Source organism: Dendropsophus ebraccatus, chromosome 1 (assembly GCF_027789765.1).
Source record: "Dendropsophus ebraccatus isolate aDenEbr1 chromosome 1, aDenEbr1.pat, whole genome shotgun sequence".
In the NCBI taxonomy this organism is placed as follows: Eukaryota; Metazoa; Chordata; class Amphibia; order Anura; family Hylidae; genus Dendropsophus; species Dendropsophus ebraccatus.
In genome coordinates this window covers 105,708,251-105,721,102 of record NC_091454.1, presented here as the reverse complement: position 1 = coordinate 105,721,102, position 12,852 = coordinate 105,708,251, and the positions used below count along the sequence as shown (strand labels likewise).

Genomic DNA, 12,852 nt, shown 5'->3' with positions numbered 1-12,852 from the left:
TGCCAAACACTTTTTTGTCATGTGGGTTAATGTCAACACAGACTGAGTTTATAAAGGTTCTTTATGGATTAAAACGCTGTTGTAAAGGTGCATGGAATCCAGCCATTAATAGGGGATATGCAGTGACAGTACAATTACGTTAATAAGAGATGCACTCTCAAAAAAAAAAAAAAAATCAGATTGGGGGGCAGCCTAGTGTCCAATAACAACATTCAAAAAACACTACAAGACAGAAGTAGACACTATATATATTTTTAGAAAAATATAAAAATATATAGAACACTTTAATATTTCATCATTGTACAAAACACCACACAAAAAAAAAAAGATTAAAAACACTTAAAAACCATAGTCACATGGGAGGAAAAACATGATAATCCACCTCCCACTGGAAAAGTTCTTATTAGGTGTACTTTTTACATGATCCAATATAATGACAACACTTACACTAAAAACAAGGTAGTAGCCCCCAATGATGGATAAGACTAAATTGACTAAAGAAACACACAAATTATAAATATATTGCAATCTAATAACTCACACCGTGACCGGTGTGTTCTAAAGTGCTGAGGTGCTAAAAGATAACAAGCAAAAGGTAACAAGATGGTTTAAAAAAAATACCAAAACACAGGAGCAACTACACTGATGACTGTGTAAGGATATATGAAGATATAAACCTAGGATCATGAGAGATGAATGACCTGGAGAAGAGCCAATGCGTGTCGTCACTCACGGTGACTTCGTCAGGGGTATTTATAATTATATTGGATCATGTAGAAAGTGCACCTAATATGTTTTTCCTCCCATGTGACTATGGTTTTTAAGTGTTTTTAAACTTGTTAGTGGTGTTTAGTACAATAAAGTGCTCTATCTATTTTTCTCAAAATTCAGTGGTGTGTGCACCTATTTATATAGTGTCTACTTTATCTTGTAGAGTTTTTTTTAATGCAGTGACAGTAGTCTATTTCCACTATAGTATCGGTACAATGTTGGAAGGCTCCAGTTATAGTAATAACAAAGCTTTGCTGGGACTGACAGTATATATAAAGCTCCCATCTTTGTTTGGTTGCATTGTCATGCAGCGACTTTCATGCTTTGGCCAAATTATACATTCTAGTGAAGAAAAGAAAAGTTGTGGAAATGCTGCTGACACTGTGTGGCCTGGGCAGTACAATGCATAGGGGGTGCTACATGTTCTCTCTGCTTTTTTGAAGAACTTCATCTAGGAACAGACATCTAAGTTAATGCATTTAATTGTATTGAGAAATATTAATGTATCCTTGCAGTAGGCTATGTTAGCAGCAAAAGGAGATTACCATTAGTCCCTAGATAACACTGCTCTACACACAGTAATTGTGCCATTCAGGAACAATAAATGCAGACAGTCTTCTGGTTATCAATATAGTTACTCACTCATTTAATTCTAGTGCTTCATGTGCTGCAGAAATTCTGGCTTGTGGGTTTCTTTCCCGCCATGCTTTTTGCATTACTGTTTAGCAAAAACAGAAAATTCAGTCAGTCAGAATTAATTCCAAAGAATAGCTTCACTACTAGCAGTGGATATGGCACAGATAGACTAGTTTGAAGTACATATGATAACTATAAAAGGTGGTCATTTCATATTATTTGCACTTTAATTTCATATCGACCTAAAGACTCATGCACAAGGGGCTTGGTGGTTTTATAACATAATAATATAGCAGATATATGTGGCACTCTATAGCAAGGATAGACAAACCCTATTGTACAGGGAGACACGGCCAAGGGTGCCTTTACAGAGAACTATTACCTGACAGATTATCTGCCAAAGATTTGAAGCCAAAGTCAGGAATGGATTTTAAAAAAGGAGAAATCTCAGGCTTTCCCTTTATGACCTGTTTATAGTCGGTTCCTGGCTTTGGCTTCAAATCTTTGGCAGATAATCTGTCAGATAATCTCTCTGTGTAAATGGACCCTAAGTTTCTAATTACCAAGGCAGAATGATTTTGTGCACTTCACATATTTGGTGTCGGGATAATTTAACCCTGTTAGAGACCATTCCTAAATGTTACATCACTGAAAAATCTTTAAGTCTTAAATAGTTATTTTGCTTCTTTGATAAAATTATAGTAATAACAGCTGGGTAAAGCTAATTTTTGGAAGATTTTCTGAAAGCTCAGTCAGGACTGATTTATCAGTGATCACAGATGCATAGGAAAGGTTACCTCTAAACTGAATGAAAGATTAAAGAGTTATGCCAGAGAAAAAGATATTCTCAAATCAACTGAAAGTTATACAGATTTGTAAATAATGTCTATTAAAAAAAAACAAACCCAAGCTTTCCAGTAGTTATCAGCTGCTGCATGTCCTGCAGGGCGTGGTGTTTTCTTTCCAGTCTGACACAATGCTCTCTGTTGCCACCTGTCTGGAACTGCCCATGAAAATAGCAAATCTCCATAGAAAATCTTACCTGTTCAGGACAGTTTCCAACACAGCCAGAGGTGGCAGCAGAGAGCACGGTGTCAGACTGGAAAAAACAAACCTCTTCCTGCAACACATACAGCAGCTGATAAATACTGGAAGGCTTGAGTTTAATTTAAATAGATGTCATTTACAAATCTGTATAACTTTAAGGCACCAGTTGATTAAAAAAAATTTTTTTTCTGGAGTACCCCTTTAAACAAGTTAGAATGAACAGCAAAACACAGCATAGTTCTTACTTGCATCTGCTGGTCGCATGTGATCTGTGTCACATGTAAAGAAGGTCTGATGATCTTGGGCCGAAAGATTCATATCATAATATGTTAACGGCTCCCGTCCTGTCACCCAAGTGTATCTGTAATACAATGACAGAAAAATTATTTTATGTGCTAATACATTTATACTTCTAGAACCCTCACAACATATAAACAATTGCTTATTACAGGCAGCTTTCACACATGAAAACAAAAAAGCACTAGAAATTGTACATCTTAAATACTCTGTTGGTTTTGAACTAACCAATGTACATTAGTTTACTGGATTCCACAGACATGTCCGGGGAGACATGTCCGGTGAAAGAGGGGTTTCAGCTATGAAGAGATTACCTCCACAGTCCTGTCCCCTGATGCAAGCCCCAGCCTGAAGTGGATCTGCCATGATTTGGGAGGTGAGGGAGACTTCCTGCATAAGAGTACAGTGCTGTAGACCCTGCTATGCAGACCATGCCCCTCCCCTACTCCGGCCTCCCACCCAGTACAGGGAGCTCTTAAACCAAAGCAATGCTCTTAAACCAAGTGACAATTTTGAAAAACTCTGAGCTCTTAAACCAAGTTACCACTGTATACGTTCCTCACTGAAAGGGCTGTAGATGTATGCGGAACCATTGCAGTGAGAGTGGTCCCGCACACATCAGTGTGTCCAGAGGCAGAGGTAATGAGAAGCAGCGGCGATCCCGCAGCTGCTTGACATTACCCCCTATAACGACGCAATCTATAGCATTTGCGGCGTTTAAGGTACTCAGTGACAGGACAAGCTTTTGTCCCAATTGCTTGTGCCAACGGGCAGGGGTAATCCACTTACCTCCGTCCTGAACCAAAAGAAAAGGGGGAATAACCCACCAAAAAATGCAGGACCAAATATTAAGAAATATATATTTATTCTTTTATTAGGATTTATATAAAGAAAATCATTAAAATGCACAATGTAGGAGCTGACACGTAATCCAGATCCCCAAAAGATTGGTGGTTGTAAATCAGGTTACAAAATATCCAACAATGCAGATGTAAATAGAGTATGTGTTATTACTAATTCACAACGACGCAGCACTGGGCATTGGGCATATATTAAACAATTATTATGCACAATAGTGTGTATAGCATATACAAATCAGATATAGTCAGTATACATAGTCCATAAACCTTGTCCTTAGTAGTAGAGCGACAACCATACCACTCGGATACCACTGTCGGATCGGCCATCTATGTATAGAGTCTGCTCTCAGGAAGGCTCTATCTATGCATAGATCCCCGATAACACTGATCTATGCTATGCTATGGCATAGCATAGATCAGTACATACAATTATATATCAGAACATAAAATTATATATCAGAAATAAATTAATAAAAAGCAATTAAAAAATTTCTGTTACACCAATATGATATTAAAAAAAACTAGAGATAATGGCACAAAAAAATAAAAGTGCTATGGCTCTTAGAAGGCGGGGAAGAACATTGCATTAATTTGACCCGGACATTAATTTGACCGGGCATCAATGGGCTCAGTCTTGAAGGGGTTAAGGCCCCTTTGAAAGCTGACCATCTAGTGTCTATAGGGCCTCAAGATTTTATTGGAGACATTCATGTCTTATCTGCTCCCACACTGCTAATCTCCTACAGCTACACTGCAACAAATCAAAAACAGTTTAGGACTTGGTCTGGGCAGGTTTATAACGTTAAAAAGTCAAATAGATATTGGCATTTACTGACAGCGTGCAGAGATGAGTGTTGATCAGTCTTGTGTTCTGGATGTAGCCACCTGTCAGATACTTCAGGGGGAATTCTACTTACTTGGCAGGCTAACAGGGGACTACCTACATGGATGCACGGAGGGGCCCAACTACTATACAGATGCACAAAGAAGACCTTTTATATTATATGGAGCACAGAATGGCCTGAATACTATTTGGAGACACATAATAAAATAAAAGTAATAATAAATCCAAGATTTAAATTGAATAATCCATAAAGATAAAAAAAAAAAAAAAAAAAAAAAAATTTTGGCCATATCGCTCAGCTCTAATCCAAAGTTTCTTTACCCTATCACTAATGCAACCTGAGTGCTGGAACCCACCTCAAGAGCGCCAGAATAAGGGAGAGAGTTTTGGCTCCTGCTTAATACATCAGGAGGGGGCACTGTGCACAGAGTGATTTTTCAGATACATGGGACTTGAACTGCCTGATAAAATGAATATTCCTTAAGGGTGCTTTCACACGTACAGGATCTGCAGCAGATTTGATGGCGCAGATTTAAATCTGCAGCAGATCCGCAGCAGATTTGATTTGCTTTGAATCTGCAGTTTCAAATTTGCGCCATCAAATCTGCTGAAGATCCTGTACGTGTTTCCTGGTTTAGATTTTTTTTATTTTTACATAATGGAAGAACTCAGTACTTATTTTACAATGTAAATAACCGATATAAAACAAATTGATTTGGTTTTTTTCCCTAGCTTTTATATTTATTTAAATGTGGTTTGCACATAAATGTGGACTTTCTGCATCCAGCCTGGAGCAGAACTGCCAACATTTCCAGGAAAATGGTGCTTTACCTGAGTATCCAAAATCCCATATAATGATATACTGGAAAACCACACAATCAGGTCTGCCAATATACAATGGTTACTGTAATAACATATCAGAAGTGTTTGCATTGTCTGACCAGTGTTCATTTATGTCTAAAGGCTGGGTTCACACTGTGTTTTTGCAGTCCGTTTAACAAATAATTTTTTAAGTGGTTACGTTTAAACGTACAGAAAGACGCAGTCAACCACATTTTTGTGTACACCAAAATAAAAGTCTGATCCATTTTGATCCCTTTTTTGAAAAAAAAAAAAAAAAAAAAGTCGATGGAAAACGGATCATAAAACAGATATTTTAAATAGACTGCAAAGTGTGTGCAGTGTGAACACAGCTTAAGAACTGAACCTAAACCCAGTTTATGTACGCTGCATATTAGCATATTACTGATATTTACTTATATATTTATACATATACCATGGTACCTTGGTTTAAGAGCAAATTGGATTGAGAGCATTTTGCAAGAAGAGCTCACAGTTTTTCAAAATTGTGACTTGGTTTAAGAGCTCCCTGTACTGGGTGGGAGGGGGAGTGGGGGAGGGGGATGTTCTGCATAGTGGGGTCTACAGCACTGCACTCTGACCAAGAAAGTCTCCCTCACCTTCCAAATCATAGCAGATCCACTTCAGGCTGTGGCTTGCATCAAGGGACAGGACTGTGGAGATAATCCCGCCATAGCTGTAACCCCTCTCTCCCCAGAGAGTGCTGCTATACTGTGCCCACATATGTCCTGCTCATTCCTTCATGCCCCCTGCAGTCTCTATCAGCCCTGGTGTTTCCCATCCTCTCCACTCCTGCTATAATGTGCCTGCACTTACACTCAGCTATACACACTGCTGCATTAATGTGCCTGCATTTACACTTGTGTAACCAATTGTCTGCAAATCAGTGATTTCTTATGGGAAAATTAGCTTTGGAGGAAGAGTGGATTTGGATTACAAGCACAGTCCCGGAAGGAATTATGCTCGTAATCCAAGGCACCACTGTATATTGAATTCTAATGTTCAAGGGTTACAACCCAGCATAAACATTAGTTACATAGGAATACCAGACATCTTATTAAAGTGAGAAAAAACTATACAAGGTGCTCTCATATATGACAGAAAACAGAGAAAATGTGAATATATTTTAGTTCTACAAATTCTCAGAACAAAAGTGAATATTTATGATCTAGGTAAAGCTCAGCAATTAGACATCTGTATGCAGTGTTGTTCTCTGCACCTGTCAAAATGACAATAGCGCCAACATCTTGTGTTAAACATCACTGCACAGACAACGGCATAGAGCCCGGGAGATGGAAATCCCTACATATTACAAAGGCAATGGCTTGTTCTGTGTTATTCATTTCCAAGACTTCCAGTGACTTAGACTAGCAATGAGATTTACGTCTTCCAGTCTACTCATTAGAGGTAAAGCCAGAGTAAGTCCCAGGTTTAGCTGATCATTCTTTCATTTCACTTCCCAAATCTCCAGCAGAACTCGGCTCCAATAGACTGGATTTAGCAGGTCAATCAGGATAAGGAAGAAGAAAGACTGTTAAATCCCATTTCAAGACAACAGAGCTCTCTTGCAAAAGGGTTTAAAGCTGTGGTAATGTTTTGCTATTTAGTACAGTGTGTTTAAAAAGCTAATACATTGGCTAACAATGCACTTCCCCTTTAAGGACAATAATGTGTACCATGGATACCACCCTGGATCCATGACCTCACTCCCCATGACTTCACAGGTGTGCTTGGGACATCATAGAGGGGATTAAAGGGGTTGTCCGGCGATAAAAAATTATTCACAGAATAACACACATTATAAAGTTATACAACTTTGTAATGTATGTTATGTCTGTGAATGGCCCCCTTCCCCGTGTTTCCCCCCACCCACGCTAGACCCGGAAGTGTGGTGCATTATACTCACCGCATATCGTGTCGTCCACGGTCTCCGATCGTCAGCAGTGACGTCTTCTTCGGGAGCTTGGCGGATCTTCCCGAGTGCCGGCCACCCTCTGCAGCGTCATCCGAAGCTCAGCCGCGATTGGCTGAGCATAACTGTGCTCAGCCAATCGCGGCTGAGCGGCTGATGACGCGGCCACGTCATCAGCTGCTCAGCCGCGATTGGCTGAGCACAGTTATGCTCAGCCAATCGCGGCTGAGCTTCGGATGACGCTGCAGAGGGCGGCCGGCACTCGGGAAGATCCGCCAAGCTCCCGAAGAAGACGTCACTGCTGACGATCGGAGACCGTGGTCGGCACGCGACAGGTAATGTATAGCGCACCACACTTCCGGGTACACGGGTGGGGGTGGTGGGACACGGGGAAGGGGGCCATTCACAGACATAACATACATTACAAAGTTGTATAACTTTGTAATGTGTGTTATTCTGTGAATAATTTTTTATCGCCGGACAACCCCTTTAATCTTTGAAGGACCAATGAGCTGGTTAATGATGCACTACTCTAAGGTTGGCAGAGTATTTCTATGGCAACATATAGTGACATGTATGTCACATGCTCCTCCATGTGCAGCCATCTTATGGAAAGATTCCCTGTCTGAGCTGCACTGACAGAAAGGGAAAGCAAATGGGCTGTCCTTTAGCAACGATTAGTGGGCACATCAGGAGGCAAATCACAGTAGTTGGTCACTCTAACTCACCATTTACAGGCCTTTCTTATTTTATTTTATAAAAAAAAAAAGAAGAGGACAATCCCTTTCAACTAGCAAAATTACAAACTGACAATGCGTGTTAAGTTTTGCTTTTTTGCCGTGGTGCTAAGTACAATTTTCTCCAAGAAGTTACCTGTTATACTCTGCTCCTCGAAACAAGTTTAATGGATTCCGCCAGACTTTACATTCTGTACAGAGAAAAACAAAATATGGGTAAATAAAATATCTATACAAAATGAAATCATAAAAAAAAAAATCTAAAAAGTATAGACATGTTTACAGACATGTACAGAGTGTACAAAACAATAAAGATTTATTGCTGATATTTTAGTGTTTTTCCAGATCTCTCAGTCAGTTTAAAATCACTGTATTAATTCAGTATATCTATTCATCAGACCATTTAAAAGAAAATCAAACATTAGGCACAAAGCTTATAAAAAGGTAGCTTATTGACAAGGCTGCTGTCAATACATCACCTATAAATTAGAAAATGTAGATGGGGGTCAGAAACGGCCATTTCCATCACACTCATAGCGTCTGAATGAAGCAGCACCTATCCAGCTGGTAGGGGATACATGATTGTGGCTGGAATAACCAGGATGTCAGAAATTAAGTTAAGCACAAGCCAAAAAGACAGAAATGGCTGCACATCGCACCCATGGCTGACACTAAAGCTTATTCAGCTACATTTAAAACCAACATCAGAAGTTAGTATATAATTTGGCCAAACCATATTGCCTCATGTACCACGTGCAGGTCTTCTGATACACATGAGTCACTAACCAAAAAACATCACTGTGCCGGTCAGCGACCACAATCCCTGAATTTGTGGGTCTGGTCCTGTGGCATGGGGGTTGCAGGGCCGTTCCATGGCCCCCCTTCCCTGCTCATGCACGCCTGCGGGGCTGGTGGTCACTGACCGGCACAGTGTGGACTTAGTGTAGGGACCCATGTGTATCAGATACCTGCACGAGCTACATGGGGCAGTGTGGCTTGATCAATTCACATACAGAATTCTGATGTTTTTTATGCAGCAGATAGGCACTAGTGTCAGCCATAGGTGTGAGGTGCAGCGCTCTTTTTCTTCCCTGAACCAGAAATTCAGTTAAGATAAGGTAGGGATCATAGAAAAAGAAATAATTGGGATTCCTCTAATCCTATTAAAGGACATTTCCCATCAAGCCCCTCCCCACCCTGAAACGGCTGCTTATAGACAGCAGACTGCTAGTAGTTTAAACAAATTTATATAGTATAGAAGTTTAGCATTACATATCTGTAAGTACTATCAAATGAACTAATTGTGGATGCATACAGATAGGATATATCTGAATACTGCATTAGGCCTATTTCTTATGGTTACACCTTCAACAGCAGCAGTATGCATTTCAGATAATCTCCACAAGGTAGTGCTATAGAGCCATTATACTAGCTTTAAATCCATTTTTATGCATGTGAACATTAAATTGGCCCTCTTTGAGACATATTTTTAGGTTTCTATAGTACAGAACTAATTTAAGATGACATATTAATTGGTTTGTGATGCCATTTAGATATGTTATCCATTTAGATTTGTTTAGACCTGTGATAGAACACGAATTGCCAGTCAGAAAGCATATTTTCTACATGTGGGAAATGGTAAACTTTATCCAAATGCATGATGATTCATTAATTCCAGCCCAATCATACCTGAAACACTCTGTCGACTTGAATCAGCATCCCCATTACTTGTGTTTGAGTTACTTGGTGTGCTGTTGTCAACTCCTCCCAACAGGGGGCGTAAGTGACTTACAGAGACTTGTTCAATAAATGACGTTCCATACTTCCGAAAATACCACCATTCAAATATCTAAAAAGCAGGTGAAAATGAAGATATGTATAGGTGTGGGTTAAATAACCTAGCGATCTACATGCTATAATGAAATTTGTCTGGTTTTCACACCAAAATAAATTCAAGACATGTAACAGCAATACAGTATTAGGCCATGTTCACACAATGCAAGACACCCGCCGTGCTGTGACCCGGCCATGTCACAGAATGGCCGGTGTCAGTTAAGATCATCCCGGCCGATACTGCAGTACTGGCCGGATGATCTTCATTTCTGTTGAATTGGGATGCGCCCGCATCCCAATTTACCGTTGCACACAATGGATCGTGTGGCCGGAGTCATATTAATATTGCTGGTTTCCCTTTACAGCAAATAATTTAACCTTAGTGCCTGGTGGCGTTCAACAACCGGTAGCCTGTGGGCTAGCAGTGGCTACCAGCTTTCTAGAGTTTAATGCACATGGGTACTGTGATAGTGCTGCTATAGAGTGCCAGTCATCTTTGATGACCAGTAGCAGTGTAAAAGGTCCCAAACTGATTCCAAGTAGTCGACTGATTTTGTCTATTCTGTAAAAAAAAGGTAAAAGCAATAATGAAAGTAGTAAATTGTCATAAGCCATAAAAGACTATGAAACTTATGTTATATGTATTATATTTAATAAAGTTGAAGTTATCTTTGCTAAGCAGCTGCTGTGGATATTCTTGGATACAGTTCTTTGAAGGGGTTGTCTCATAAAGAAAAAACACCCAAATGGCCTATTTTTCAGAGCAGGGGGACCCTACATTATGACCTTCATATAACAATGTGGTATATGGAGAAGGGATGCTTAACCATGCACTAAACTGTCCATATCCAACTCACACCACTATGTTCTACTAGGAGTGTGATTCTTTCACAAGCCCTACACTACATCATGTGTTATTCCATAAAAGCTGCATTTACAATCAGGCTGGTTGCGAATAGAAACAAAACAGAAAGTCAAACAACATTCAATTCCTTACATGGGGCTGCCCAGTTTAGAACTCCTATTTCCATATACTCTATGAAGGAAATCTCAGTTAATAGAGATGAGGATCCTGAACAGAGGGAGACCCATTTTTTTCTCCAAGATAAAGAAAGATTGAAAAAACCCTCTGTCTCTGGACGCTATGTCCTGTCCTGCGTTACACATACAGCTATTGACTAGAATGAGCACTCTGTAATACTTCTCTGCAGCACCAGCACAGCAAATGAACAAGTACTGCCAAATTTTCCCATACATTACAGCAGATCACTAGCTGAGGGACAGCTTGTTTATTTTTACAGGACCTCTACAACAAGTATAGATAGTCCAAAGCAGAGTACCCCTTTAAAGTCTATCCAAGATTCTAAAAGGCAGTGTAATGCGTTTCCATACATTAGATTACTGTACAGTGTCCTGTTTTAAGCTGAATACTAAAGCAATTTAATATCAATGCAGATATCAATACATCAATGAATTATGGGAGAGTTCAGCTCTGCAATAAATATAGCATGCAGCTGTGGACTATCATAAAGGCTGTGCAGTGTGCTGGGTTGTATTGATTTCCATTGGGCACCATATATTGCTTCTCTTTATGCAGCATTGATGTTCTCTTTGAATAACAGCTGATTAGATGGTTGTCAGAAGCCATAAAAAAACAAGCTTTCTGGCATACCAGCTTTATGCTTGTTTACACATTAGTCCTATAATGAAAAGTGTGCCCAACCTAGAGTGAAACTTAGGAGAGGACCCATAATGTTTTGGGTCTGATGTGCTGGCTCTGGGACTGGAGGACTTAAAGGGGTATTCCCCCAAAGACCTAAAAAATGAAAAGCTGCAGCCCTTCCTAAGTTACACGTTTTTCTAAATGCCAGTCTATATCCAAGATGGCGCTGACTAGGAAACTACATTTCCCATCATGCATTGTGCTTTTCCTTGATTGGTGGAGGGGGAACATTAATTTTTTGCAGTTTTTTTATAGCCTGTGGCTCTCCTCCTGATACAGAAGTATGCCCTCATAGATGAAGTTTGCCTTGGGGATGCAGGGATAGCAGCCGCCAGCTCAGGTACCGGGATATGTGGCGGTACGCCTGTGGAGGTGCACAGGGGAGATGAGGGTGGGGGTATGCATGAGAAGAGGTGATGGGTGATGAAGGGATTGCAGGATTCTGAAAACTACAATGACAGGGAGGAGGCACAGCCCACTAATGCTGGTATCAGTGGGTATTGTGTCCTCCTTCTCTTCAGTGGGCAGGGTTATAATATCTAACCCGGTCTACTGAAGAGAGGGAGGACATGTGATCCCAGACATGGATGGTGGGGGCTAGGAAGGAAGGAGCATGTCGGAGTGGACTCAGTTTAGATCCTTTTTTTTGTGTCCAGAGGGGGTGAGTTAGGGGAAATAACTAGAAAACTGCTCAAAACACATAATCACTTGCTTTGAGCAATATGTTGACCTAGGGGTGGGCTATTAAACAATAGAAAAAAGTTTTTTGGGGGGAATACCCCTTTAAAGTAATAATAAAATCAGAGGAGTATTGGACCATTTAAAGGAAAATGTGCTCCCAAGTCCCAAACCTATATCTAAGTCAAACGAAATGGGTCATAAAGCAGAATAATTACCCAAAGCACACATCTGGTTAAGAAGATGAAATGGATCGGGTCAAAGCTAATATCTGATATAAGAGGAAGAAAACCTGCAAACATACAAGAGAATGGAGATGCAGAAGAAGCAGCTGAGAGCAGACAGGTGGAAGAAACTCACAGACTGTATTCCTGTGTTAGCTAAACGGTGTAAGGAACTAATGACTTGATCCTTGATAACATTAGCAGCTGCTTGTTTGTACAGCCAAACAACAAGGGTGACTGTAATTGAAATCATGTACAGGCCTGCAGAGCCATGATTTACAGTATAAACAGAAGATGCTCATCTATGTATACAGTATATCTAGGAAGGCCCCAATCTGCCTCTGAAGTCACATGCTTCAGACACACACACACACACACACACACACACACACACACACACACACAAACACTTGTTTTAGACACTTTTTG

General features: G+C 40.1%; 1 protein-coding gene across 4 annotated transcripts in view; it reads right to left on the bottom strand.

Annotated features, from left to right (window-relative positions):
* The window catches only part of ST7 (suppression of tumorigenicity 7), a 96,962-nt gene that overhangs the window by 26,839 nt on the left and 57,271 nt on the right, over positions 1 to 12,852 (bottom strand). For 3 of the 4 annotated variants that reach the window (XM_069956054.1, XM_069956049.1, XM_069956057.1), the window contains exons 3-6: positions 9,655 to 9,814; positions 8,102 to 8,156; positions 2,700 to 2,815; positions 1,414 to 1,489 (exon numbers count right to left, since the gene is read on the bottom strand). In XM_069956054.1, the coding sequence (XP_069812155.1) occupies positions 1,414 to 1,489; positions 2,700 to 2,815; positions 8,102 to 8,156; positions 9,655 to 9,814 (407 nt within the window). Of the gene's footprint in view, positions 1 to 1,413; positions 1,490 to 2,699; positions 2,816 to 6,992; positions 7,071 to 8,101; positions 8,157 to 9,654; positions 9,815 to 12,852 lie in introns of those variants that run through there. The other variant, XM_069956060.1, reaches the window with a different exon arrangement.